The following is a 27,088-nucleotide window of genomic DNA, read 5'->3' as shown; positions in this document are numbered from 1 at the left end:
AGCAAAGAAAGTTGATCCTGAGCCTCCATCCTTTGATGAGGAGGTACATCTGGCATGCCTTTGAAAGGGGGAAAAGTGTGAAAATAAAACTTGTAGCCTTGATTTATTATGTCCAACATCCATTTGTCCTGGGTGACCAAATGCCAATTTTGTTTGAAAAGTGCCAACTTTCCTCCTAGAGGAGCTGCCAGAAGAGAAGGGTCCGGCAGCTGAAGATACAGGTCATTGGGTCTGTTTCCGAAAATGCTGACCCCTGCCCTCACCAGAAGATTGTGCAGGAGAACTCCAAGTCCTAGGTCTGAAAGAACCCTGAGCGTGAGCCCTGCCCCTACCACGTCGAGACCTGCCCTTAGACTGAAAATCCGAAGAAGGGTAAGACCATCCTCTTGCAGGCCAATTCCTGCTAAACTTAGGGGGCTGCACTTGTAAAAAATCCTTAACTGTCTGCATAGACTTAGCTTTGTCTTCCATCTTTTTCAAAACTGACTCCACAGGGGAACCAAAAAGAACTTCAGATTGAAGGGGAGCATCCAAAATCCGAGCTTTAACATGCTCTGACAAATTTTGATCCTTAAGCCAGGCATGTCTACGAATAACTGAACCAGTAGCAGCCACCCTGGAAGAAGCCTGAAGGGCATCGAAGCCACACTGCAAGGAATGTTTACCAACTTGATCTGAAGCATGAACCAAGTCCTGCAATTCCTTACACTCTATACCCTCAGCTAAAGCATCTACCTTAGCTTTCAATTGACCTAACAGAAAGTTCTGATACTTCAGCATATGGAATTGGCAATTTAAAGCCCTCATAGCTAACGTAGAAGAGGTGTACACGTTTTTACCCCACCTATCCAACGCTCTAGAATCTTTATCCAAAGGTACTGGATTCTTAACCACAGAAGCCCTGACACCCTTAGGCCCTTGAATAATAGTTTTTGGATCAGATCTAGGGCTCTTGTACAAATATTTATGTGCCTCTGGAACTCTGTAATACCTGTCTGGCTTGACAGGGGCAGGGGGTAAACAATCAGGATTAAGGGAAGCTTCAGAAAAAACATCCTGAACAACATCTAAAACGGGGAATAGCCAACGGTCTATGCTGTGGCATAAACAAAAATTCTCTAAGCCTCTTACGAGAATCTGAAAAATCCTGACCTTCCCACTTGAAATGCTCCCTCATGGAATGCAAGGTTTCAGAAAAGGAAAAATCCTCTGGAGGTGAAGCAGAAGGACAGGAATCCTCTGCATCCGAATCAGAATAGGGAGGAAAATCCTGAATATCTTCAGCTGAGGACTCAGAGTAATCTGAGGAATGCTCCATTCCCTTTAAATCTGCCTCCACCCTAGGCCTCTTCTCTGGAGGGGGCATAGAACCCCTGATCAAAGTAATCAAATCCTCTGCCATTTTCAACATATGTTTTTTAGGAACAGAACCCGAAGAACCAGAGCTGTGTCCCGTACCAGAAACACCCGGTCTAGCCTTAGCAGGGCCTTTAGTGACTGAAGTAGAAGGCCTAATAACCTTTTGTAAGGATGGAACCACAGAAACTTGAGAGGCACCCTCGGCCTGACCTAACTCCCGAGAGGCCAACTCCTGTAAAATTAAAGGTTCCCCCTGGGATTCAGCCGAAACCTCGGCTGGATCCACAGATTCAACCGTAGATTCCATAGAACCGGCGTCCACAACAGACGACTCATCCGGTTTAGACCTTAAGGATTTATCTTTTCGTTTTTTTGCGGTAGCGGGCGTCGGAGGATCCGACGGCATGTTGTAGTTACACCGCCATCAAAACAAGCCTAGCACAGTCTAATCTGCGTTTAATGGTGCGCTTATTAAATCTAGCGCAAAAGCGACACCCGACTACGTCGTGTTCAGGCCCTAAGCAAGGAATACAGAGAGAATGCAAGTCCCTATGAGGTATCTGTTTCCCACAAGAAATACAATTATTAACTTTTTCTGACATCCGGATTAACTGAGGCAAGAAAAGACAAAAAATTTTCCCCAACGGGGTACTTAGCCCAACTTGGTCTTCGGTCTGAAACTCGAAAACTGAAAATTTCAGAACGCCGAACGGCACTTGCAAACGCTGCTTCTGCTTCGGACCACGCGGCAAGAAAGACTGAGAAAATGGCGTCGGTCATGCGCTTAAGTACTACTACGTACTGACGTCAGCTCCGGGCGCCCATGACCGATGCCAGCCTAACCCTTTGGTATTCGGGCCAACCGAGGACAGCGGACTACCCACAGGTTATGACTGTAGCAATGTGAGACGAAGAACATTCATTGTATTGATATGCCACTATACAAATTAGCAATCAAAAAAAGTTTTAAATAACTTCTTATTGTTAAATAAGACATATAAATACTATATTACTTTCTAACATAAATTCTACGTTTTTTTACAAAACATTTAATATTTCTGGCATCGTTTAACCCAGGTTTTTTTATCAGCCCTTAAACAGATTTGCCATTTAGTCTCTCTTTGCTCTAAATAATTTTTAAAATCATCCCCCCCCCCCAAAATTAACTCAACCTTTTTCTAATACAGTAAACCATTTTTTTTTAAAACTCTTGACTGTGCTTGAACAGGGCATTACTTTTATCTCCTTTTCTTATACTACATATATGTTCACTGATTCTGGGGTTTAGATGTCTGGTGGTCATGCCAACTTAATAACTTTGACATTTGCTACACACAGCCACACAGATAACACCTTGAGTCTTACAGTTGAATATCCCCGGTACCCCAATGGTGTATGCCCAATGCGGAAGTTCCACATAAGGTCCTTCTAGTATATATCTACACATGCTGCAACTCAAACATTTGTACATGCCATTGATCTATTACTGGAAGGACCAACCTTAAATCTGATGTCTCTACCTCTTTCTAAAAGTATCTTTAAGTTGTAATCCTTTTTGTATACAAATCTGGGTCTGACACCAACCACCTTAAATAATTCCTGATTCCCTTCAATTAGCTTTCAATTTTTCTCTATAATGTTGTAAATTTTATTGTTGTCTACTGTCATTTGCATGTCATAACTTAAATGCACCTGTTCATAATTATTCTTATTGACATTTTTATATACAGGACTTCCTGCTGTACCTAGAATGGAAGGATACAAGCTGGCCTTCTTGTCCCAAATTTTCTTAGCTTCAACCCTCAGAAACCTTTCATCATACCCCCTGGAAATGAACAAATTTGTGATAAAAATCAAACTCACTCTTCAACACATCATCCTCATTGGTCATCCTACCAGCTCTAATGAACTGACCTTTTGGAATGTTATGTTTCATATATGTAGGATGTTGGCTTGAGTAATGTAAATAACTATTTTTGAATGTTCCTTTCCTAAATATTCTGCTCGTGAATTTACAGCTGTCCCAATCCAGTCCTACATCCAGGTAGTTTACGCAATATCCTGTGTCTCCCTTAACAAACTTTAAAAAGTCAGATGCTTCATTTAATTCATAAACAATTTAGCAGTAGTCACATTGCCTTCGGTGATGAAAATTACATTATCTATAAACCTTTTATAATATAAAATGTTGTATTTCTTGTAAAACAACTGTAACACTTCGTATTCCCACCATCCTATCACAATATTTGCAAACGATGGGGCCACGGGAGTGCCCATTGCCATCCCCTTACTTGCTTGTAATAATGTTGATTAAACAAAAAATGATTGTCTAAAAGTATGTCTAAAAATTGACAATAAAAATTAATTTCAGTACTAGACATAGACGTACCTTTATTTAAAAATGATCCAACAAACTCAATACCTTTACTGTGTGGGATGGTGGTATATAAGGAAACCACATCTAAAGTGAAAATGATATGTGAATTCGGATCAAAATAACTCTTTTCACAAAAGATTTTTATACTATGTAAAAAAATCCCAAGAATCTTTCAGATACGAGTCCATTTTTTTCACTAAAGGATTCAACAAGGCATCAACCATCAAATAAATACTTTCAGTGACATAATTTGGTGCTGAAATGATGGGCCTAAAAGGGGTGTCAGTTAAATTTTTATGTGTTTTGGGTATGCCAAACATAACACCAATTCTTGGAGTTTCAATATTACAAAAATCATACATACTATGATCTAAATCCCCATTCATCAAACTCTCATACAAAAAAATGGAGACATTTTTATAACATTTATAAATATCATTGACATGTACTTTCTTATACTCATCAACATTGTTTAACATATTTTCCATTTGAGTAATGTAAGCACTTTGGTCCATGACCACTATCGTACCTTCCTTGTCACTTTTCATGACTCTAAGATTTTTATTATTAGAAATGTCTCCCAAAGCTGCCCTCATAACCAGCACCCAAATTGTCATGATACCTTCAACTTATCTTAGTGTCCCTGCTTAACAGCTCTCTCAGTTCATTTTCACATGAAATTTCAAATATTCTCAAAGTGTGCAATAATGATGGATTATAGCATGAAGGCTTTACAAAAAAGGAATCAGGACATTTGACATAGTTTAAAATGTAACTCAAATTTAATTTTCTAATATACTTTTTCAAACACAAAATAATGTCAGTAACTTTTGCCCTTCTGGCAGGAACAAAGTTTAAACCCATCTCAATAATCTCAATAATTTAATGTGTTCCTCCTTCAGTGAGAAACTAGATGAGCTTAAAATATAATTTTCTGACCTGTTTTCATTTAATCGTTGTCCGTGAATAAGTCTGAAGTTAACCTCCCCTTCTTTCGAGTCACCATTTGTTTCAATTTTATCAGTCTCTGTTCTTTTTCTGTTGTTAAAAAAAATTTTTGGTTTAGCTCCAATATCTTTTTCGCTAGTGTTTGAAAAAAATGAGGCTATTACTGGGTGGATTTTCGATAGTATTTGGCTCATCCTGGTTCAAAACACTACTAGTCTGAACTCGGTTAGGGTCCCGAGGGCTTCCTTGAAAGGAATATGTCATTTCCGCTACTTCAGCCGAATCAGAACCCTTTTTATTCTTAAGGTGGACTTTTCTGGGTGCCCATTGTTTAGATGGAACTGAAAAAGACTTTTTCTTACCAAAATTAACATAGGATGAATAAGCAGTACCCATGTTGTATGCTGCTAAATTTCGATCCAATTTGTGGCTCTTTCTCTGGATCAAGATTTTCTCATGTTGCTCTACCTCACTGAGCAACAATGCATGTTCAGTTCTTTCACTGAAGACCAATTTAAAAGTGGATTCAATATCATGTTCCACCTTTACAATTTTGGCTTTCAGTTCTTTCATGTTAGCACAGTTCCGTTCAACAAGCAATTTAAAAAAAACGAGGCCAGCGGTATTAAAGAATTCTGTTAACTAAAAAGAAAGGATCTTTTTCTATAACCCCAATGGGGCATTTAAAAAATCTCAAGCCTTTCGGCACTATACCCAATTCAATATATTTGACAAAATACTTGTTCTCAATGTCCATACTTTAGTATTTTTTAAGTAATTTATTCAAATTTTCGCATTGCTCCCTATACATATTCATGTCATCTGGATTTATCAGCCGCTTTGTTTTGGTGAAATGATCACCATTATCAAGAACAGCCACTATATTAGCATAGGTAATGAATGGCTTTTCAGCCCGATCATCATGCATACCTTTGGCAATGTCATGTTGCTGGAGCTTCTCTTATAAACTTCTATTACAGTCTCTGCATCACCATCAGAGCCTGAACAAACCAAATCTTCCTTGAAACTGCCCTTCTCCAAAGATTGTAGGGATTTCTGTATATCCCCTAATGTTTTTAAAAGCAACTGGGTCATGTTAGGCTCATAAGTGCCTACTATAGTGTAATCACTCATATCAGTAAGGGATCACCTTGAAACTCAGACATGTCAGCACAAATAAAACTGTATCCTCCAAAAGGTGCAAGAAAAACAACGAACAACCAACACCATGATCTGAGACCAAGGAAACCAAGGAAAAAAGTCACAAGCTGTTTAGCGTACCAATCCTTTATTCACCACTTTCGTCAAAATTTCATCAGAAATAAAATGTACTGAAACCCATCCCATTTTTATACAAAACCAATTAACAACTCATCCAATTAAACAATTAAAATGTCATGCTCCTACTTCATTAAAATCATTGTATTGATATACAACCACTATACAAATTAGCAATCAAAAAAATATTTAAAATAACTTCTTATTGTTAAATAAGACATAAATACTATATTACTTTCTAACATAAATTCTACGATTGTTTTAAAAAACATTTAATATTTGTGGCATCATTTAACCCGAGTTTTTTATCAGCCCTTAATTGTTTAATTGGATGAGTTGTTAACTGGTTTTGTATAAAAATGGGATGGGTTTCAGTACATTTTATTTCTGATGAAGTTTTGACGAAAGCAGTGAATAAAGGATTGGTACGCTAAACAGCTTGTGACTTTTTCCTTGGTCTCAGATAATGGTGTTGGTTGTTCTTTTGAGTTATTACATAGTATACACACCCGTGTATTGTTACATACAGAAACTTTTGGAGAAGAGTAAAAAAGTGTAGAAATTAGAGGAACACTATACCAATTTACAAGAAAGCTGAAAGCAGTAATACCCATTGTAAGAAACCACATGGAAAGAGAACAAACTATATAACAAGGGATATACAAGAGAAATGTAATGTCCAAGGAATTTATAGCTGGAGTTCAAATGTTACCTTTGTTCCCGCTGCACACATTTTTGGCCAACTGCCAATATTAAATGACACAGATTACAAGGTTAACTATAGTGGTAAGAGAAGAGAAGAGATATACCATATAAATGCCCTGAAATCACAGAAAGAAGCACAGATCTCTGTAGCTAGCTTATATTCAGAAGCTAAAAGGTCTAGCGAAGAAAAATAACTGGTCTCTTATTCCTGCAGTTCAGGTAGATGACACATTGTCTAAGTTACAGAAACAAGAAATAAGGAAGTTTCTGTTAAGAAATAAAAAAGGGTTTCAGAGCTACCTGGCAGATGATCAGATCTGATATTCAGCACTATACTGAGACTATTCCAGTAGAAAATGTTAACTTAAAACATTAAAGAATAGCACAATCATACAGAAAAGCTGTACAATATCACAGCAAGAGGTTCCTTGGTTTGATTCTCGGCTGGGGTGCCTTCTGTGCGGAGCCTGCATGGCCTCTCTGTGTTCATGTGGGTTTCCTTCAGGTGCTTCAGTTTCCTCCCATATTCCAAAGACATGCATCTGGAATGTTTCTCCCTGGGCCTCTGCTGAAAACAGGCTCTGTCTCAGTTGGACTTTTCCAGTAAACAAATGTTAAACAAATAAGTAAATAAATAAATAAAATGAAGTACAAAGGATGTCTAAAAATAGGTGCAATACAGATGTCAAAATAAAAGAGAGCTGAATAGTCCCGCAATATTAGTATATTTGGTTTAGACTTTGATTTTCATTTTCTGGTAATTGCTTTTTTTTTTTTTTTGGCAGCCACCAGAATTAGACTTGGCAAGGTCTTACTATGTCTGGGCAATTCAGATCCTGTTTCACAGGTCAAAAATTTATTTCCTTAGTTACACCAATTTGCTCACCCAGTATTCCTGACAGAGATGTCTGCAGGCAATTTTTTTAAAGTCTACCAACTCACTACACCCCCGAAAATATGTTCCCAATTATCTTTTCCCCCATATCTAACCATTTGCAGACTAGCTGAGGAAAAATTCTTTGTTGTCAGCTTGGGATATAAAAATATTTATGCAAAAATTTCCAATCTAAAAGTCCTAAGTCTCTCGACTTTGTAACATATTTGGGAGATATACATATATCCTCCAATTGTTTATTTGTGATCTGCTTACCCAACCTCTCTTCCCAATCCTTTTTAACTTCCTCCGATTGACACCTAGAGTTACTGTGCAATATTCTATAGCCCTACCCTACGAATTATCCCTTTTCCAACTGCAGCTTCTGTTCTATATTCAATTAAAAGCACTACCAATACTGGTCCCAGAGAGGGAATGCTTGTCAAAAAGCGGGCACTGTCTTTGTTAGCACACTACTCTCTAAGCAAAGGATTTATACTTGTCACAACCATTCATCACTGGTACGGCTGAACAGGCAAAAGGAAGGGAACACAAAACTATGTAGATGGAGCTTGCCTTGTAGCCTTTTATGTTGGTGGTGAACACAGGCCAGGCTTGATTCACCATAATGCAAGTGGCCTGTCAAGGGCTCAAAACTCACCTAAGTAGGCCTGAAACTGAGGGTTCAAAGCTTGAATGGGGTCAACATAATTTACTATGCTAGATTCTCAAAATGTATTTATTTGTTTTTGTTTACTAGGAAAGCCCATTTGGAAACTGAAATGACCATTTTCAGTTGAGGCCCAGGGACAATTCAAAACGAAAACAGAAAAGAAAAAAAAAACATTATTAACAAAGTATTTAATTGCAAATAGTATAATGTAAATGATGTAAACACTGTGCAGAAACATAAACAGAGCTGTTGTTTTTAAAATTATGTAAATACTATAAATATACACTGTAAATAGAATTGGTACTTTAATTAGTAACATGTCAATGTATTAGGCAAACAAGATTCTTGTATGGCTCAGTTAAATACAAATATATGCGAGAGATGCAACTATATAGCCAAACTGGAGGCTGAGCTCTCTCAATTCAGTACTAGCAAGACCAGTCAGGAGGAGAAGGTAACCACGCACACCACAAACCCAGTCTCACATAGAACTATCACAACTGCAAACCAAACACATAAACACACAAAAACATACTCGAGGCTGATTAAAAATCTACCAAAACAACAGAGGCCTCCAAAGCAGACACCCAAGCAACCACCACCTCAAGACATAGCACATGCAACACATAGTTCACAAAGTCAGTGTGCTAAACAGTCACAGCCCTTAAGGCCAAACAACATGCCAGACACACTTGTAATAGGTGACTCCATAGTCAGACACACTGACGTCCCGCTCACCAGAGTGAACAAGGAAAAGGTCACAGTAAGCTGCCTGTCAGGAGCTAGAATCCGCCACATAACACAAGCACTCAGGTCACTCCACAGCAAGTACAAATATGACTCAGTCATTGCACATGCCGGTGTGAACGACCTGAGACGTACCTCCCTGGACTACATGAAAAGAGACATAGAGGAGCTCTCTGATTATGTAGCCCAGGCCGGTATGACCCTGACCCTGAGCAGCATCTTACCCTCACCAAGAATGATGCCACAGTACAAAGACAAAATGATCAGTTTTAACAATTGGCTTAATTACTGGTGTCATTCTAAGGGGATCCAATGTCTGTCTGCTTGGGATGACATGCTTGACAAGCCACGCTGCCAAGGGATGGCTTGCACCTGTCACCCTGGGCTTCGGATATTGGCCAAGGCTCTTGCCACCCCCATAGTGCCTTTTTTAGGCAAGGCTCAAATGACAAACCTACCTCCCTAGAAAACACAAGTGGAATAAAACTAAGGGTAATGCTGCTCAATGCCAGAAGTCTAAACCTCAAGATGCACGCCCTCGAAGCCCTCCTCAGTATGGAGAAGATCGATGTCTGTGCAGTGACTGAAACCTGGTTCAAGGCTCCTGAGAGCACCCCAGCACTATCAGGTTTTACCTCATATCATGCTTTCCGGCCCCAAAACTTAGACCGAACCACAAAAGGAGGGGGAGTATCCATTTTCATCAAAGATACCCACACCTCCAGGTTAGTGGCAACGCACGAAGCATCGGAGACTATCCAGGTGCAACTAACCATAGGCAAAACTGCCTTACAGTTTGTAGCATGCTACAAACCACCCTCTCAAACTCAGGAACCCCACACAGCCTTCCTGAAGACACTAGAGAGTATGAATGTCTCTCCAAATACCATAATTTTGGGAGACTTCAACTACCCAAACATAGACTGGGAACATTACTCAAGCCCCAACACCCTAGCCCAAAGGTTCCTAGAATTCATAAACTCAAATGCAATGGAACAACTAGACACCATTCCCACAAGAGGAGACAATATACTAGACCTGATCATCACAAACATGGGGACAAAATGCTCCACACTGGAAGTATATCCCTCTTTGGTAAGATCAGACCATAAATTAATCTCACTGGAAATCCACATCCCGCCCCCACTCCCTGCACAAAAGACCACAGTGAAGAACTTCTCAAAAGCCAACTTCACACTTCTTAAGACTGAAGTGGTATCCTTCAAGGCCCCTGGGGCCAGTGGAAACCACAATCCACATTGCTGAATCCTTTGCAAATGCCTTCTATGGGCACCTTCAAGAATGCATGGATCATGCAATCCCAAATCAAACCAAAACCCATTCCCCCAAAGGCAGGCGCCCGGTCTGGTGGACCCCAGCCCTAAACAAACTTTACAACAGGAGGAGGAAGCTACTACATGACAGAGCAAAATCCCTAAAAGGGAAGGCATCTCTGATCAGTACTAGCAAAAATCTACGATCACTCATAAAATCATCCAAGGCCAACTTTGAGAGAAAAGACACAAAAGACAATCACAAGGCCTTCTTTAGCTATGTTAGAAACTTGGGTGGAAACCCCCAGATATGCTCAGAGTCAGTCCAAAATGACACAAAATACACTGAACCCACTGACATTGCCAACATTCTGGCAGACAGGTTCAGTGCAAATTTCTCCTCCCCCTCCCCCCCAAAAGGAGAAATAACTATCCCATCAGAGTGTAGCCTCCCTAACATCTCAGATGCCCAGGTGAGAGCCGCCCTCTCTAAAGCTAAAAACACAGCATCAATGGGACCGGATGGTGTCCCGGGCTGTGTGCTACATGAACTCCAAGAGGAACTAAACCCATACATAAGGCTGCTGTTTAATCTTAGCCTTACTACAGGATACGTACCCAAAGAGTGGCATACGGCAACAGTGGTTCCACTTCACAAAGGCGGTGCTTCTACGGACCCTGGAAATTACCGCCCAATAAGCTTGACGAGCCTGGTCTGCAAAGCTATGGAGAGGATCATTATGAAACTCATAAACAAAGACATTGGGGACCTACAGACACTGGATCCTACCCAATTTGGCTTTGTCAAGGGCAGATCCTGCCTTTTGAACTTGGTCGACTTTTTTGAAACAGTCACTAAGGCCATTGATGAGGGTAAGGCAGTTCACACAGCCTACCTTGACCTTGCAAAAGCCTTTGACACAATACCCCACTCGGGCATCATAGACAAACTCACCAGCTTAAATGTAAACCCATATGTCACAAGATGGGTTGCAAACTGGCTCAAGGACAGAACCCACAGGGTCAGAGTTGCTGGAGCTATGTCAGACTCTAAGCCAGTCACAAGCGGTGTCCCACAGGGCTCAGTCCTGGGACCCCTCTTGTTCGGCATTTATTTTTCCGAGGTACAGGCAAACATAGGAGGATTGTGGCTGACAAAGTTCGCAGATGACTGCAAACTGGGTGCCATAATTGATAGTCCAGCAGACACAAATAACCTTCAGAGAGGCCACATAGAAGCGGATAATTGGTGCCAGAGCCATGGCCTTAAGCTGAACGCCAAAAATGTATAGTCATACCCTTTGGGAAAAACAAGGTACCGACAAATTACCACATAGGTGGTAATCCATTAACGGAAGAGGTAATCAGGGACCTAGGGACCCAGGTTGACAGTAACCTATCATTTGACACTCACATTGCCAAAGTGGTTAGGAAGACCTTCTATATTGCCCACCTTATCATGAAGGGTTTCACATCTAGATCAAGAGAGGTCATTGTGCCCCTGTACTCTTCTCTTATCAGGCCAATGATTGAGTACAATGCCCCATTTGGGATGCATCTCACCCGACACCTGCAGCAGTTGGAAAGACCCCAAAAGTTCCTCACCAAGAGGATAAAGGGTCTTAAACATATGTCATATGCTGCCTGACTGAAAAAACTCCAGCTCTATTCAGTCGCATACCGCCTACTCATAGGTGATCTGTGCCTGACGTACAAGGCCATGTCCAATCCGGAATTAATGGACATGCTCCACCTCAGAAAATCCAAATCCATCAGAGCCACGAGAACAAGAGACTTAAACCTCAACACAGAAATAAATAGGACGTGCTGGAGGAACAGATTCATAACCCAGAGGCTCCCTACACTCTGGAACAGAATCCCAGTCCATGTTAGGCAGAGCCCCTCACTGACTCTATTCAAGAGAAATCTCGACGAGTGGATGGGAGATCGTAGGTTTACCCCGGGGGTCATCTCTGTGTCACTACTAGACAGAGGCAAAGTAAACTAAACCCTAAAAGGGCGTAGTATTCTCATCCTAAGGGGTGGTGAAAGCCACACACACTCTGGCTAGGCTTATAAATGCCCTAGGGCAGATAGCCTAGTACGAACCTATGAACCTAAGACTTTAATGGACCAATTATGTGTGAGAGAGAGCTATAACCCTACCAATTCAGGAAAACTAGTTTCTCATAGGGGAAATTTGTGGCTGAAAACACAGCACTGGATAGTGCATTGCAGGAAGAACTGCTGTGGATTACACTTGAGAAAGCCTAGACATCTTCCAAAGAAAATAATCCAGAGAGAGAACAAACCTTACACCTTGAAGTACCTGTGAGCCGTCAACAATAATTCCTGCATGGAAGGGAATAATTGGACCTTCTGTGAAACACTATGCCCATTTGTTTATGGAATTCTGAAAAGGAAGAAATGTACTTTCTATGGTCTTCTTTGGTAATCACTACACAACATTAATTATCTTTGGTGTGTTTGTTTGGCTGAGGAAAAGCCTACACCACTACATTTTCTTTAGTTTACCAACTGAATTTAGTTTACTTTATTAACTAGTAGACTTTTGTAAGTTAACATTTTATACATACACTCGCATATACATACACACACACATATAACATAGATGTATATACAATCTTTACATTATCGAAGCACACACCCACAATTGTGCAAGTTATATCTATATATACATACATAAACACAAGTGCGAGCGAGAATGCACATATTTAAGTGTGGGTAATGCAGATTTACCCATAGCTACTGAGGTCTGTTCAGAAGGAAGAACCTAATTTACTAAAAAAAAGTGTAAACCTGTATTACATTCACATAAATGGAATATGATGATTTATTACAATGCCATCAGTTAAAAAATAAATTACTTAAGATTTTTTAAATACTGGCACTGAAACACACAAGTTTGTTTTTGCTCCATCTCATTTTGTTAACTACAGGGTTCTAGGATATCTTACAATGTACTGGGTATGCATACATGATGGCTGTAAAAGGCACTGGTTTCAGTACTACTTACTGCTGCATCTGTTTATTTATTAAAACAAAAAAAAAACAGATATTTACTAGTAGAGCTGCATGTGCTGCTGAAAACAATTACTTTGATTGGCTATGTGACATCCCCTCTCTGGAACAGTAATCAAGAAGCCTGAATCCTCACCACTGACATTGCAGATGGACATTTAGTTGTTACAAAAATAGATTAATAAAGTATTTCCAGATGCAGCTCTCTCCATCAAGCACAGTTTCCCTTAAGGGCACACAGGGAACACACTCAGTCCGGGGTCTGGATTTCTCTCTCTCTCTCTCCAAGGCCCCAGTGAGACTCTCCGGATTTCTCTCTCTCTCTCTCTCCAGGGCCCCAGTGAGACTCTCCATTGGAACAGCTGTAAAGTTGAGTCTTCAGCTAAGTGCCCAAGCCAAGTCCTCCAACACCCTCTCTGTGAAACTATTACTTTGTGTCCCTGCTCCAAGCAGCTGACACACACACAGTGTGTAGATTTGATTTGTACACACACACACACACACACACACACACACACACACACACACACACACACCTGAGAACACTGGTACAGATTTACTAGCTATGGCCCCTTCTGTCCAAGCTATAAGGTAGTTACACTGCCACCAGACACACCAAAGCTAGCTACTCTAAAGCTCTTACAAGAGTACCCAATTATATTCAGTGAAATTAATATTTATACAAATGATAGTGTTTGACCAATGCAGTAAAGCTTTCAGGAGTAGCTACAGAGTAACCAAATAGATACAAGTACTCTCAACATTTAAAATATTCTCTAAGGGACCAGCCACAGTGAAAAGTTCAAATATAATAATAAAAGAACATGAAAATACGAAATATCTATTTATAATAAACACCAGAGTTTCAATAATAGGAAATATTAAAATAACCCACATGAACAGTTTCACACAGATACAGAAAAACAGTACTTAACTAACCTCACTATATTTTCTTGATTGATCTAAAGAATTACTATTCCCTGGTCACTTACTAGAGTAAGGCAAGATGAAGTACCGGAGTTATCCTTCTTTGTCAGACTGCTCCGAGTCTTCAGTCTCATCTAGTATTAAAACATCACTTTTTGGGATGGAATTACAGAATGATATCACACACATCTGCTCATCTGACTTCTGGTTCCCTTACTACCCCCATTACTGGAATCTGAACTAGAATCTCACATGTATGTGTTACCATACACACAGCTAGAGCTTTGCTAAGCTCTATTGCAGCTTCTGGAAGTCATAAAACAATAAAACACTTACAATCTTCATAAGGAGCTAATAAACCATTCTATGACACTGACATTTTGGCACTGGCTGCAATCAGAACTGTGAGATACAATCTTTATGGCTTAAATTAAGTAATTAAATTTCATACCATTTTTCAAACTTAGCTGGGCTAAGATTAACATCTTCTCTTCCAGCATTCTCTGTTACAATATTAATTTCAATAGTTATAATACAGTCTGACAAACAAGTGTATTTCTTTTTCTGTCCAGCAGGACATACTGTTGGCACATTTTTAATAGAAACAGCTTTACAAATACATTTTTCAACACAAGCATCTGTACAAATCAGTTTGATATACAAATGACATACAACTCTTTACAAAACTCCAGCTAGATATGCTGGCATATGTTCCACACCCACAAAAATTTAGTTTCTCAAAACAGTACAGGTATATGTGCAATACACAGGTATATTTTGCTTAAGGTGTACCTCATGTGTTTACTTTGTTTATAAGATTAAAGTTATTATTGTAATCTGACGATTTGTTAGTTACCATGTTTGTTCTTCTTTCGGCTTTTCCCGGTTAGGGGTTGCCACAGCGGAACTCCAGTCCGCTAATGATTGGCAGTAAATTTTTACGGTGCCGAGGTGCCAGCTCAATGCCCAACCTTCAACGAAGGCACGCCCATTCATGCATGTCTTTCGAAGGCCACTTGATCACGGGGAAGACATGCAGACTCCACACAGAAGGCGCTCCAGCCGAGAATCGAACGGGAAAACCTCTTGCTGTGAGGCGACAACGCTATCGCTGCACCACAATGTCTATAAATCTAATGTTTATATAAATAAGAAATTAAAAAATGCGCACTACAGTAGCATTTTTTGAAAATAAACTCATTCTGAAGTTTAATATGCATAACCTGCAACCTAGCATTTCACATTAATTGTTAAATTACTCTGATGTTCCTGCAAGAGGTTATGTACCCGCTATGTGCAGAAAATAATACCTTATGGTGAAAGCACCAGTATAGTGTATGTTTATTTAAGAAAACTGTTCTAGAGTAATTCCTGCTGTCATCATCTACCCATTCATGTACAGCTTGCTGCCTTGCATCTACTTTAAATAAAAGAAAAACGTCACATTATATGGCAAAGAAAGAAATGCATGTAAGAGGAAAAGTCTAAAACTTACTGGCTTGATGCGAAGCCCATCACTTGACACATTCAACAGGGCATGGTTTCTTGACACTCTTTTATCAGAGATCTAAAAGGAACACCAAAGATATTGCTTGAAATTAGAGTACTGCCTTGTTCTTTAATGACAGGGTAACAAAGTAATTTATTATAAATTGCTTGTAATTACCATTAAAATAATGCTTCACTTTCATTTACCTGCATCCTACTTGCACGTGGATAATGCAACCATCACACTACTTAAATCAACCTGTTTTTCATAGCACATTAAAAAATAAAACAATACCGGGAATGTTTTACTTGATGTAAGGCAAGACTTTTGCTAATGAGAAATGCTGGCTAGGCAGCTCAACAGTATGCAATAAAATGTCTGAATATGTTCCAATGTGCAGCAGTCAAAGATTTACTTAAAATCACTAAAATACAGCTTGTTTGCCTTTTTTTCCTGTGCATAATTTGCAATCTATTAAACGGGTATGCACATCCAAGTTTACTCTCTGCACTCCTATTGATCGTTCATTCCAGCACTGCCCCTGTACTGGAAATGGGTCCTATGTTAAGAAACATATCAAATACATCCTAGTCTTCATCATCATTGTACAAACTGAAGGACAAGGCAGGGCAAATAGTCAAAATTAAGGGGGAAAAAAAACAAAGCATCCAGCTGGATGACACCAAGTTCCACAGTTTCATCTCTCAGCTTATGTCACGTCCAAAGACACACAAGGACTAGTATATGCCCACCTACGGTCTACTTAACGAACTTACTTCTCCACCTTCTTGATTAACAGTAAAGTCTTTCTTTTTCTGCACCGGATAACAATCCCTCTGGCTGCACCTTCTTTCTCCAGGAGGGCTATACTAGTTAATCTCAGAGTAAATTTGTAGGTAGCCATCTAGTTTATAGTTAAAGGAAAATAGTGAGTTGCACTGCTTAACATGCAGAGGAAGTTTATTCCACAGTTTTGGAAGTTGCTGGGTTGTAAAACTTGTCCCTCCATCATGTTTTGTTTTTTTTTATGGTGAAGACTTAGGTCCCTGGTTCTACCACTGATGGAGATATTGGACTTACACAGATATAGAAGGTCCAGGACAGATGAGTCTCTAATGGTACAGTAAACAAGACAGCAATACTCTCAAATAAAGGTCTACACCGTCCACGCCTCTACTGATAACTGAGGGATTTTAGGCCTGAAATTTTTTTGGTCAGGACCTTTTGGGGGGGGGGGGGTCTATCTAACAGTTTGACATGTTTAATGAGATAATTCTAGAGGGTGGCATTGTACTCACTAATTAGTGTGATCAATGTTTAGTATAAGGGAGTAATTACTTTTTAGACCTTAATGATATTCCTTGGACAATTATTTCTCTTAAATAAAAGGACTTCCTGACAACCACTGTCACATGACAGTTTAAACGAGAAAGAGTTATCAACCTAAGTTCCTAGGTCACGGATTACATTTTTGTTTTGAAGTAGTATGTTGTCCATACAGGTTTAATAATGAGGTGGGGGGCTGTCCACCAAAAGTGATGATAATACCCTTTTTAGCATTTAGCTTGTGTCCATTTTTAGTGCACAAAGAGTTCACTACAGAGAGGTCATCTTGGAGGGTTTGGGTGTCAGAGGTTGACTAAACATGCCAGTTTGCCGTAACCTGAAAACTTTGTCAGCCAAAGTTTTTGACTGTCTTCTTAGAGATGTGAGAAATAGATGCTAAAAAGAAGAGGTCACAGCCTTGAGGGACACCATTTATTACTTCCATGTTTTCTGATGGGGCACCTGTAATTCATACTCGCTGATCTCTGTCTTTCTCAATTTGCTATCTATCAGACCACATATGGGTCAATTTTTAAGCATTTAGCTTCTGTATGATGTCAGCATGGGGAATGTTGTTGAAAGCCTTGGCCAGGTAAAGATACACCATGTGTGCAGTCTGGTTACCGTGCAGCATCTGTAAACATTTTGAAGAAGTTTACCAGATAACATTAAACAGGAGCTACCAATCACAAAGTCAAATTTGTTCAGGGTCAAGTCCACTAAGATTCTTGACAATGTAATTTGTAAGGTGAGTTTAATACATTTCATAGTTTTACAGACGAAGCTGGTAGGTCTGTAATTAACTGTGTCTGTTGGATGGGCATCTCTGATGCAGTGCACTACTCATAAGCAACAAAAACAGCAGCAAACCATAGGCTAAACAGTTTAACAAGTGGGTCTGCAACGGCATGTTTAACACTATCAAATGAGCAGCCAGGTATATTGTCAGGTCCCATGGAGGAAGCACTTTTAGTCTTGGTTACCACTTTCAGTAAATGATTTTTAGAGATAATTGGGGGAGTTAGGGATTTGGATATTTCAGACCCTTAGATACAAATTTTGGGTTGAAATTTGCACTAAATTTGTTTGTAAGAATACAGACAATATCTACTGTGTCAGAAGGGAAAAATTATTACTAATAAATATAAATAAATGCAGGGTAATATTTTAGTTTTCTAATAAAGTTAAATAAGTATTTATAATTATCTTTGGCTGCAGAGGCCAGCCTAAGTTCATGTACTCCTTTAGTGGACATGATAGTTTTTTCCGTTTTTTGTAATGGTTTTAGATATTATCCTTGAGAAGGGTTTTGTACTCAGTACAATTTTTAAGGAGTGTCCTCCTTTTGTTGTTAATGGTGGTGGATTTGTTTCTAAACCTCTCATGAAACTTGGCTCCAATAGGGACCACTAGCTCTATGCATTGTTCTAAATGGATGTAGAACTCCTTAGTGAAGGCTGCTGCTGGTCAGAGCTAGTGCAGTTATAAATTAACTTTGATCCTGCATCACAGAGTAGGATGAGGTTGGCATGTTTATCATCCTTAAATTCAGTAGGGTTTGCTATAATGGCTTTTGGTAGCATAAGGGAGGTCACACATTTGTGGTCAGGCTTCCTGCAAAAATCTGTACCATTTCATCTGTTCTCCTCTGTAATGACATAATGTTGTCTATGCCCTGGCAAAAATACAATCTCCACAACAACGCCCAATACTTCAAATGTAGTTTGCAGTCTACAAAGAGGGCTTGAAATTACTTATTTTCTGCTGGCGATGTCTTGTGTGTTTCTTTTACTAGTTTCACCTGGCATTCCTGCTTACCTTTAGATCGTCAACTAAAGAATAAACTCAGATTCCTTTCTTTGTTTATTGCTACTCGTACTTCCCTAGAGTTTTGTGCTCCTTACACAGATGACTACACCTCAGAGGCGGTATTTTACATTTGCCTGCAGTGAATTTAAGGTGCCATGTTTCAGAACACAACTCCAGTCTTGCCACTATGTACACCTTTAAGTGTATCAAAGTACAGTTTTGTACCTACCATAAATGTAGATGTTCGAGTGTATACACTGCTGCAGTCATTACACTTGGGTTATCCTGCCGTAGGCGGTCCCTCAGTCAGCCTGAGTTCCAAAGTCTTGGTCCAGCATCGGTTGCTGTCGCCTCTTCTCTGACATCAGTGCGACAGGGGTATATAAGATGCAGCCAACGCCATTTTCTTCAGTTTTTCTTGCCCCAGATGTCAGGTGCCCCCAAAAAGGTAGGCAATGCAAATTGCTAATAAAACATACATATGAAAAGCAATCAAAAACTTTCAGTTACCAGCAAATACTCCCCATAGGTAGTAAAGGGTAGAGGACTTGGGTGTGTACCAGCAAGAAAGAGGGGAAGGAGGGAGAGTAACCTGGACTGCAGCAGTGTATACACTCGAACATCTACATTTATGGTAGGTACAAAACTGTACTATGTTCATCGTGTTACACTGCTGCAGTCATTACACTTGGGTGGAATCCCAAAGCTGAGGTAGGGTGGCTGGTTCTATAAGGCATTAGGGGTGGCTATAAGGCCCTGCAGCACTGCAGTGGCAAAGCCAGCTCTGGATATAGAGTAAAGAGGCAGATGGTAATGCTTGGTGAAGGTATGTACAGAACTCCAAGTTGCTGCTTCCAAAATGTCCTTGGTAGGTACTCCTCTGAGGTAGGCAGTTGAAGTGGCTGTTGCCCTGGTGGAGTGAGACCTAATGCTGCTAGGTACAGTTTTCCCATGGTGTGTATAGCAGAAACGTATACAGTGTCCTATCCATTTTGAAATGGTCTGTTTTGAAATGGCTTTTCCCTGTGCTCTTGCAGCATATGCTACAAATAATTGCTCAGTTTATTCTGAAAGCTTTGGTTTTGTCCAAGTAGAAGCGTAACTGCCTGTGTATGTCCAATAAATGCAGAAGTCGCTCCCCTTTATTCTGTGGGTTTGGATAAAAAGTTGGCAAGTGAATAGTTTGGTTTAGAGCCACACTTGATACCACCTTTGGCATAAAAGTAGGGTTTGTTCTTAAAGATACCCTGTCTTGGTGGAAAATGATGAAAGGTTCCACTGCCATTAGTGCCTGTAATTCTGAAACTCTTTGTGCTGAGGTTATTGCCAGGAGCAGAGCAGTTTTCCAAGAGACATATTTTAAATCTGCTGAGTTAGCTGGCTCAAAAGGAGGTAAAGTTAATTTTTCCAACACAAAGTTGAGGTCCCAAGTTGGAGATGGTGCTCTACGGGGCGCTCTTATGTTTTTAGCCCCTCTGAGGTACTGTTTTAGCAAAGGATTAGAAAAAATAGGTGGGACCGTGTTGTAATGAGCAGAGATGGTAGAGGCATGGATCGTGATGGATGAAAATGAGAGGCCTTTGTCCAGCATCTCAGTTAAATATTGTAGTATCTGAGGAATATTTGGGACAAGAGGGTCAAGGCTGTGAGCCTGGTTCCAGGCACAGAATCTCTTGCATTTATCTGAACAGGATTTCCTGGTGCTAGGCCGTCTGGCCTCCAGAATGACATCCATAACAGCTTTGAAGAGAGGCATTGCTTGCTTGACTAAAGAATCTGCCATGCAGCCAGGTTTAAAGTTTTTAGCTGGCTGTGAAGTATCCGATTGTTGTGCTGAGTCAGAAGATGTGGGTTTTGAGGCAAAATCCAGGGTGGACCTTGTGCTAAGTTTTTTAAGATTGGGTACCAGTGCTGGCGTGGCCAGTCTGGGGCAATCAGGATCATCTTTGGCTTTTCTTGCCTGGCTTTTATGAGCACCTTTGGAAGGAGAGGCAGTGGTGGGAAAGCATATACTTGTAGGTTCTTCCAGCTGAATGAGAGGGCATCCACTTTCTATGCTTGTGGGTGGTAAGTCCTTGTGCAGAATTTCTGTAGCTGGCAGTTCATTGGTGATGCAAACAGATCTATGTCCGGGCTCCACCATTTTTGTGTTATCATTCTGAATATTTGTGGATGTAATTTCCACTCGTGTGGATCCATAATGTTTCTGCTTAAGTAGTCTGCAAGTGTGTTTTTCTCTCCTGGCAGGAATTGTGCTTGCAGATGAACTTGACAGGCTAGAGCTGTGTTCCACAAGGTCATGACTTGTCTGCATAGGGGATAAGAATGAGTGCCCCCTTGCTTGTTTATGTACGACATAACTGTGATGTGTCTGTCTTTAGCAGTAGTTGTCCTGGATGCAGAAGGTCCTTGAAAGCTGTAAGGGCATTTTGTACAACTAGCATCTCTTTTTGATTGATGTGAAGATGCCTTTGTTCTGCGGGCCACTTGCCCTGAATACATTTTCCTGCCATGTGTGCTCCCCAGGCGTAATCCGATGCATCTGTTGTCAGTGTTTGCCTGGCAGTGGGTTGAGTGAAAGGCTGTCCCTTGTTGAGGTGACATGCTTGAGCCCACCATCGAAACTCCTGTTGAAGGCAAGGAATTAGTGGTATTACTGTTTCCAAACTTTGAAAGTGTTGAGACCAGACACTCTTTAGGTACCATTGTAGTTTCCTCATATGCAGTCTGGCATATGGAATTAGTAGTATGCAAGATGCCATGTAACCAAAAGCTTGCAGAATTTTTCTTGCAGGGAGTTGGGTCTTGGTTGCCATCAATTGAAAATATGGAGTCAGTTGTCCTTGCTTGTCTGGTGTGAGATAAGCCATCTGGGCCGTTGTATTTAAGCTGGCATCCAGGAATATTACCTCTTGTGAGGGCACTAGTTTTGACTGCTTTTCATTTACTGTGTACCCTATGCAACTTAACTGTTTTACAAATGCTATATGCTGTAGAAGAATATCCTTGCTCTCTGCTTGAATCAGGCAGTTGTCCAGGTACGGATAAATTTGAATTCCTTTCTGTCTGCAAAATGCAATTACTGGTGCCAGGCACTTTGTGAAGACCTTAGGCGCAGTAAATAAGCCAAAGGGCAGTGCAGAGAATTTGTAGTGCATTGAACCAGCTATGAATCTGAGGTATCTTCTGCAATTTTGTCTGATAGGGACATGCAGGTATGCCTCCATGAGGTCCAAAGTTACAAGCCAAGCTTTCTTGCCCAGCATAGGAAGAAGCTGCTGTAGTGTCAACATTTTGAATTTTGGAACATCCAGGTAAGTGTTTAGAGAAGAAAGATCCAGAATGGGCCTCCAGGCTTTGTCCTTTCTGGGAACCAGAAAGAGTCTTGAATAAAATCACTGTCCTTGCTCCTGTGTTGGTACCTTTTGAATAGCTCTCATGGCCATGAGTGCTGTAATTTGTCTTTGAGCCTCTGCCCATTGATTTGGTGGCAGATGTGGCATTCCTTTTAACCTTGGCAGAGTGTGAAAGTGGAACCTGTAACCTTGAGATACAATGTTGAGAACCCATTTCTCTTTGGTGATCATATGCCAATTGTGACAGAAAAGTGCCAGTTTTCCTCCCAAGGGGGCTGCCAAGAGAGAACTGTTTGGCAGCTGTAGTGGGAAGTCATTGGGGGAGTTTTTTTATAAGGTTGAGGCCTGTCTTCCCCCTCTTTCTAGGTTGATACACCCCATTGTCGAGGCCTGTAGGGACCTTGTGGTTGACCTCTACCTCTTGGACGTCTTTATCTGCCCCTTTGAGATTTGTCTGTAACTGGAAAGGACCAATTCTTTGTTGGCCAATTTTTGCTAAATCGAGGTGGCTGCACCTGCAGGAAATCCTTCACCGTTTGCATAGATTTTGCCTTATCCTCCATTTTCTTTAATACCTCTTCTGCCTTAACTCCAAATAAAACATCCTGCTGCAAAGGTGCATCCAATAATTTTGCTTTAACATGATCCGGTAACGTCTGTCTTTTAACCAAGCATGTCTTCTAATGACAGATCCTGTAACTGCTGCTCTACAGGAGGCTTCTAATGAATCAAAACCACATTGCAAAGTATGTTTTCCCACTTGTTCAGCTGCATGCAATAAATCCTGCATTTCTTTATAATTAGGAGGATCTGAGTTTGGAAGCATTTTTTGTTTCAACTGAGACATCAAATATTGCTGATATTTTAGCATGTGAAACTGGCAATTTAAGGCCCGCATTGCTAAAGTTGCAGATGTATATACTTTCTTCCCCCATCTGTCTAATGCTCTGGAATCTCTGTCAGAGGGGACTGGATTCTTTGCTGAAGAGGCCTTTACCCCTTTGGGGCCTTGAGAAATAGTTTCAGGGTCAGCAGCAGGGCTTTTATAAAGAAATTTGTGAGAGTCAGGGACTACATAGTAGCTATCTGGCTTAACTGGAGCAGGAGGTAAAGAATCAGGATTTAAACTGGATTCAGTAAACACATCATCCACAATATCTAACACTGGCGGAATAGCCAGGGGTCTGTGTTGTGGTAATAAAAGGAAATCTCTGAGCCTTTTCTTGGATTCTGAATAATCCTGGTCCTCCCAATGGAAATGCTCCCTCATGGTATGCAAGGTTTCCCCAAAGGAGTAGTCCTCTGGCGAAGAGGCTGAAGGAATTGATTCCTCAGCATCAGAATCCTCATAAGGGGGGTAAAATGTATCCTAGGTCCGAGGATGAATCTGAGGAGAAGGATACCTGGTCGGATGAGTCATAATCTGCATCCTGTCTAGGCCTTTTATCAGGAGGGGGATGGGACCCCCTGATCAGAGTGATTAAGTCTTCGGCCATTTTGAGCATTTGTTTCTTAGGCATGGAGGCCTGTCCTGGTGAATGCTGAATTTGTTTCTTTGTTTTTAAAGGAGTTTTAGACTTAGCAGAAGATTTAATGGTTAACTGAGTAGGCCTGAATACACCCTCTGAAGCTACAGATTTGTTCAGCTACTCCGGATCCCGCTGAAGGGTTAGTCTCAGTAGGCTGTAAATCTGATGCATCCGAAGGCCCAGCCATCTCCACGTGGGAGTCAGAGGCGGCCTGTGGTTCTAAAGAAGCGGTCGTCAGGAGCTGAGAAGGTGCCTCGCTGAAAACCGGAGAATCGGCGACTGGCCTAGAAGAGGCTTTGTCGTCGGTTTTGGGCCTCGGATGCCTGTCCTTGTCTTTGCACTTTTTGTGTATTCCAGTCGTCGGTAGTTCCGACGGCATGGTGTAATTGAATTTTCTGCCAAAATAATGTCGGGCAAAATCAAACCGACGTTTAATAGTGCATTTGTTAAACCTAGCACAAAACCGACAACCAGTGATGTTGTGGACTGAGCCTAGGCATGGGATACAATAAGAATGGAAATCCTTATGATGCATTTGCTTCCCACAAGAAACACAGTTATTAACTTTTACTGACATCAGTCTGAGGCAAGAAAAAGTTTCCCCAACGGGGTACTTAGCTTTGTAGAAGACTTCGGTTCTGGATTCGGAATGAAAATCTCAGGAGTCGGCCAACCGGCACTTATGAACTGCTTTTGCTTCGGGCACCGCGTGGCAAGAAAGACTGAAGAAAATGGCATTGGCTGCATCTTATATACCCCTGTCGCACTGATGTCAGGGAAGAAGTGACAGCAACCGACGCCGGACCAAGACTTTGGAACTCAGGCCGACTGAGGGACCGCCTGACGGCAGGATAACCCAAGTGTAATGACTGCAGCAGTGTAACACGATGAACATCAACACAGGATATCCTTTCTACAAGAGATAAAAGGCTTACCTTTCCTTCCAAACTTTATAATACTGACACTTATACAGACAGAAACAAGGAAAGTACAGTTGTGTACCTACCATAAATGTAGATGTTCGAGTGTATTCACTGTTGCAGTCATTACACTTGGGTTATCCTGCTGGCAGACTACCCGCAGTCGGCCTGAATTCCAAAGTCCTGGTCCGGCGTCAGTTGCTGTTGCCTCTTCCCTGACGTCAGTGCACCAGGGGTATATAAGATGCATCCGACACCATTTTCTTCAGTTTTTCTTGCCCCAGATGTCAGGTGCCCCCAAAAGGGTAGGCTAAAAACATTGCTTATAAAAAGCATGCACTAAAATAAACAAAACCTTCATCTATAAGCAAATATACCACATAGGTTGTATAGAATAGAGAAGTACAGATAAGTCCCAGCAAAGAAAGGGGGATGGTGGGTGGGTAACCTGGACTGCAACAGTGAATACACTCGAACATCTACATTTATGGTAGGTACACAACTGTACTATGTTCATCGTGTTTCACTGTTGCAGTCATTACACTTTGGGTAGAATCCCAAAGCTGAGGTTGGGCGGCTGGGTCTAAATAGAATTAGGAGTGGCTATGAGACCCTGCAGAACTGCAGTGGCAAAGCCTGCTCTGGATTTAGAGTAAAGAGGTAAGTGGTAGTGCATGGTAAAAGTGTGCACTGAAGTCCAAGTTGCAGCCTCTAAAATATCCTTGGTTGGTACTCCTCTGAGGAAGGCTGCTGAGGTGGCTGCTGCCCTGGTCGAATGTGTCCTAATGTCCTTAGGCACTGATTTGCCATGTTGTGAATAGCAGAAACAAATGCAGTGTCCTATCCATTTTGAAATAGTCTGCTTTGAGATGGCCTTTTCTTGTGATCCTGCAGCATATGCCACTAAAAGTTGCTCAGTCTTTCTGAAAGCTTTAGTTTTGTCCAAGTAGAAGCATAGCTGTCTGTGTATGTCTAAAGAATGCAGAAGTCTCTTCCGTTTATTCTGGGGATTTGTATAAAAAGTAGGCAAATGAATGGTTTAAGAGCCACGCTGGACACTACCTTTGGCATAAATGCTGGGTTTTCCTTAGAGAAACCCTGTCCGGATGGAAAATGAAGGTTTCCACAGCCATTAATGCCTGTAACTCTGAGACTCTTCTTGCTGAAGTTATTGCTACGAGCAAAGCTGTTTCCCATGATAAGAATTTTATTTCGGCTGTATTGGCTGGCTCAAAAGGAGGCAATGTGAGCTTTTCCAAGACAAAATTGAGGTCCCATGTAGGTATCGGTACTCTCCTTGGGGGGTCTTATGTTTTTGGCCCCTCTGAGGTACTGCCTTAGCAGTGGATGTGAAAATATAGGTGGTTCCGTGTTGTAATGAGCTGAAATGGCAGAGGCATAGATCTTAATTGATGAGAAGGATAGGCCTTTGTCCAGTATATCAGTTAGGTATTGTAAAATCTGAGGAATATTTGGAACAAGCGGGTCGATTCCTTGTGCCTGGTTCCAAGCACATAATCTCTTCCATTTATCTGCATAAGATTTTCTGGTGCTGGGCCTCCTGGCTTCCAAAATAACATTCATAACTGCTTGAGAGAGAGGTGTGTTCTGAGTGGTTATATTATTCGCCATGCAGACAGATTTAAGGTTCTGAGTTGGCTGTGCAGGATCTGATTGTTTTGTTGGGTCATAAGATGAGGAATTTGAGGTAAAGTCCAGGCTGGGCCTTGAGACAAGCTCTTTAGGATTGGGTACCAGTGCTGGCGTGGCCAGTCTGGGGCAATCAGTATCATTTTTGGCTTCTTTTGTCTGACCTTTAGGAGTACCTTGGGGAGGAGAGGCAGTGGAGGAAAGGCATATACTGTAAGGGTTTTCCAGCTGAATGATACAGCATCCACCTTCCATGCTTGTTTGTGATAAGTCCTTGTGCAGAATCTCTGTAGCTGGCAGTTGTGAGGGGAGGCAAATAGATCTATGTCTGGGCATCCCCATTTCCTTGTTATCATGCTGAAGACTTGTGGATCTCGTTTCCACTCGTGAGGGTCCATGAGGTTTCTGCTTAGTTCGTCTGCCAGAGTATTTGTCTTTCCTGGCAGGAATTGTGCTTGCAGATGCACTTGATAATTCAATGCTGTGTTCCACAAAGTCATGGCTTGCCTGCAGAGGGGGTAGGAATGTGTGCCCCCTTGCTTGTTTATGTACCACATGACTGTAGTATTGTCCGTCTTTAGCAACAGTTGTCCTGGATGGAGTAGATCCCTGAAGGCTGTCAGGGCATTCTGTACAGCTAGCATCTCTTTTTGATTGATATGAAGATGCATTTGGCTTGCGGGCCACGTGCCCTGAATGCATTTTCCTGCCATGTGTGCCCCCCCAGGCATAATCCGATGCATCTGTTGTTAGTGTCTACCTGGCTGTGGGTAAAGTGAATGGCTGTCCCTTGCTGTGGTGACAG

The 27,088-nt window shown here is 41.1% G+C and overlaps 1 protein-coding gene across 1 annotated transcript in view; it reads right to left on the bottom strand.

Moving 5' to 3' along the window:
- LOC122792349 (aprataxin and PNK-like factor) overlaps positions 1-27,088 on the bottom strand; it is a 679,332-nt gene that overhangs the window by 528,665 nt on the left and 123,579 nt on the right. Inside the window, exon 2 of the mRNA XM_044060142.1 lies at positions 15,700-15,771. Coding sequence (XP_043916077.1) covers positions 15,700-15,771 — 72 coding nt within the window. The remainder of the gene's footprint in view (positions 1-15,699; positions 15,772-27,088) is intronic.

The sequence above is a fragment of the Protopterus annectens genome, chromosome 1.part2 (genome assembly GCF_019279795.1).
Source record: "Protopterus annectens isolate FY-2018-M chromosome 1.part2, PAN1.0, whole genome shotgun sequence".
NCBI classification, from domain to species: domain Eukaryota; kingdom Metazoa; phylum Chordata; order Ceratodontiformes; family Protopteridae; genus Protopterus; species Protopterus annectens.
Note: the sequence above shows the minus strand (reverse complement) of the source record. Positions and strands in the feature narration are given on the sequence as shown.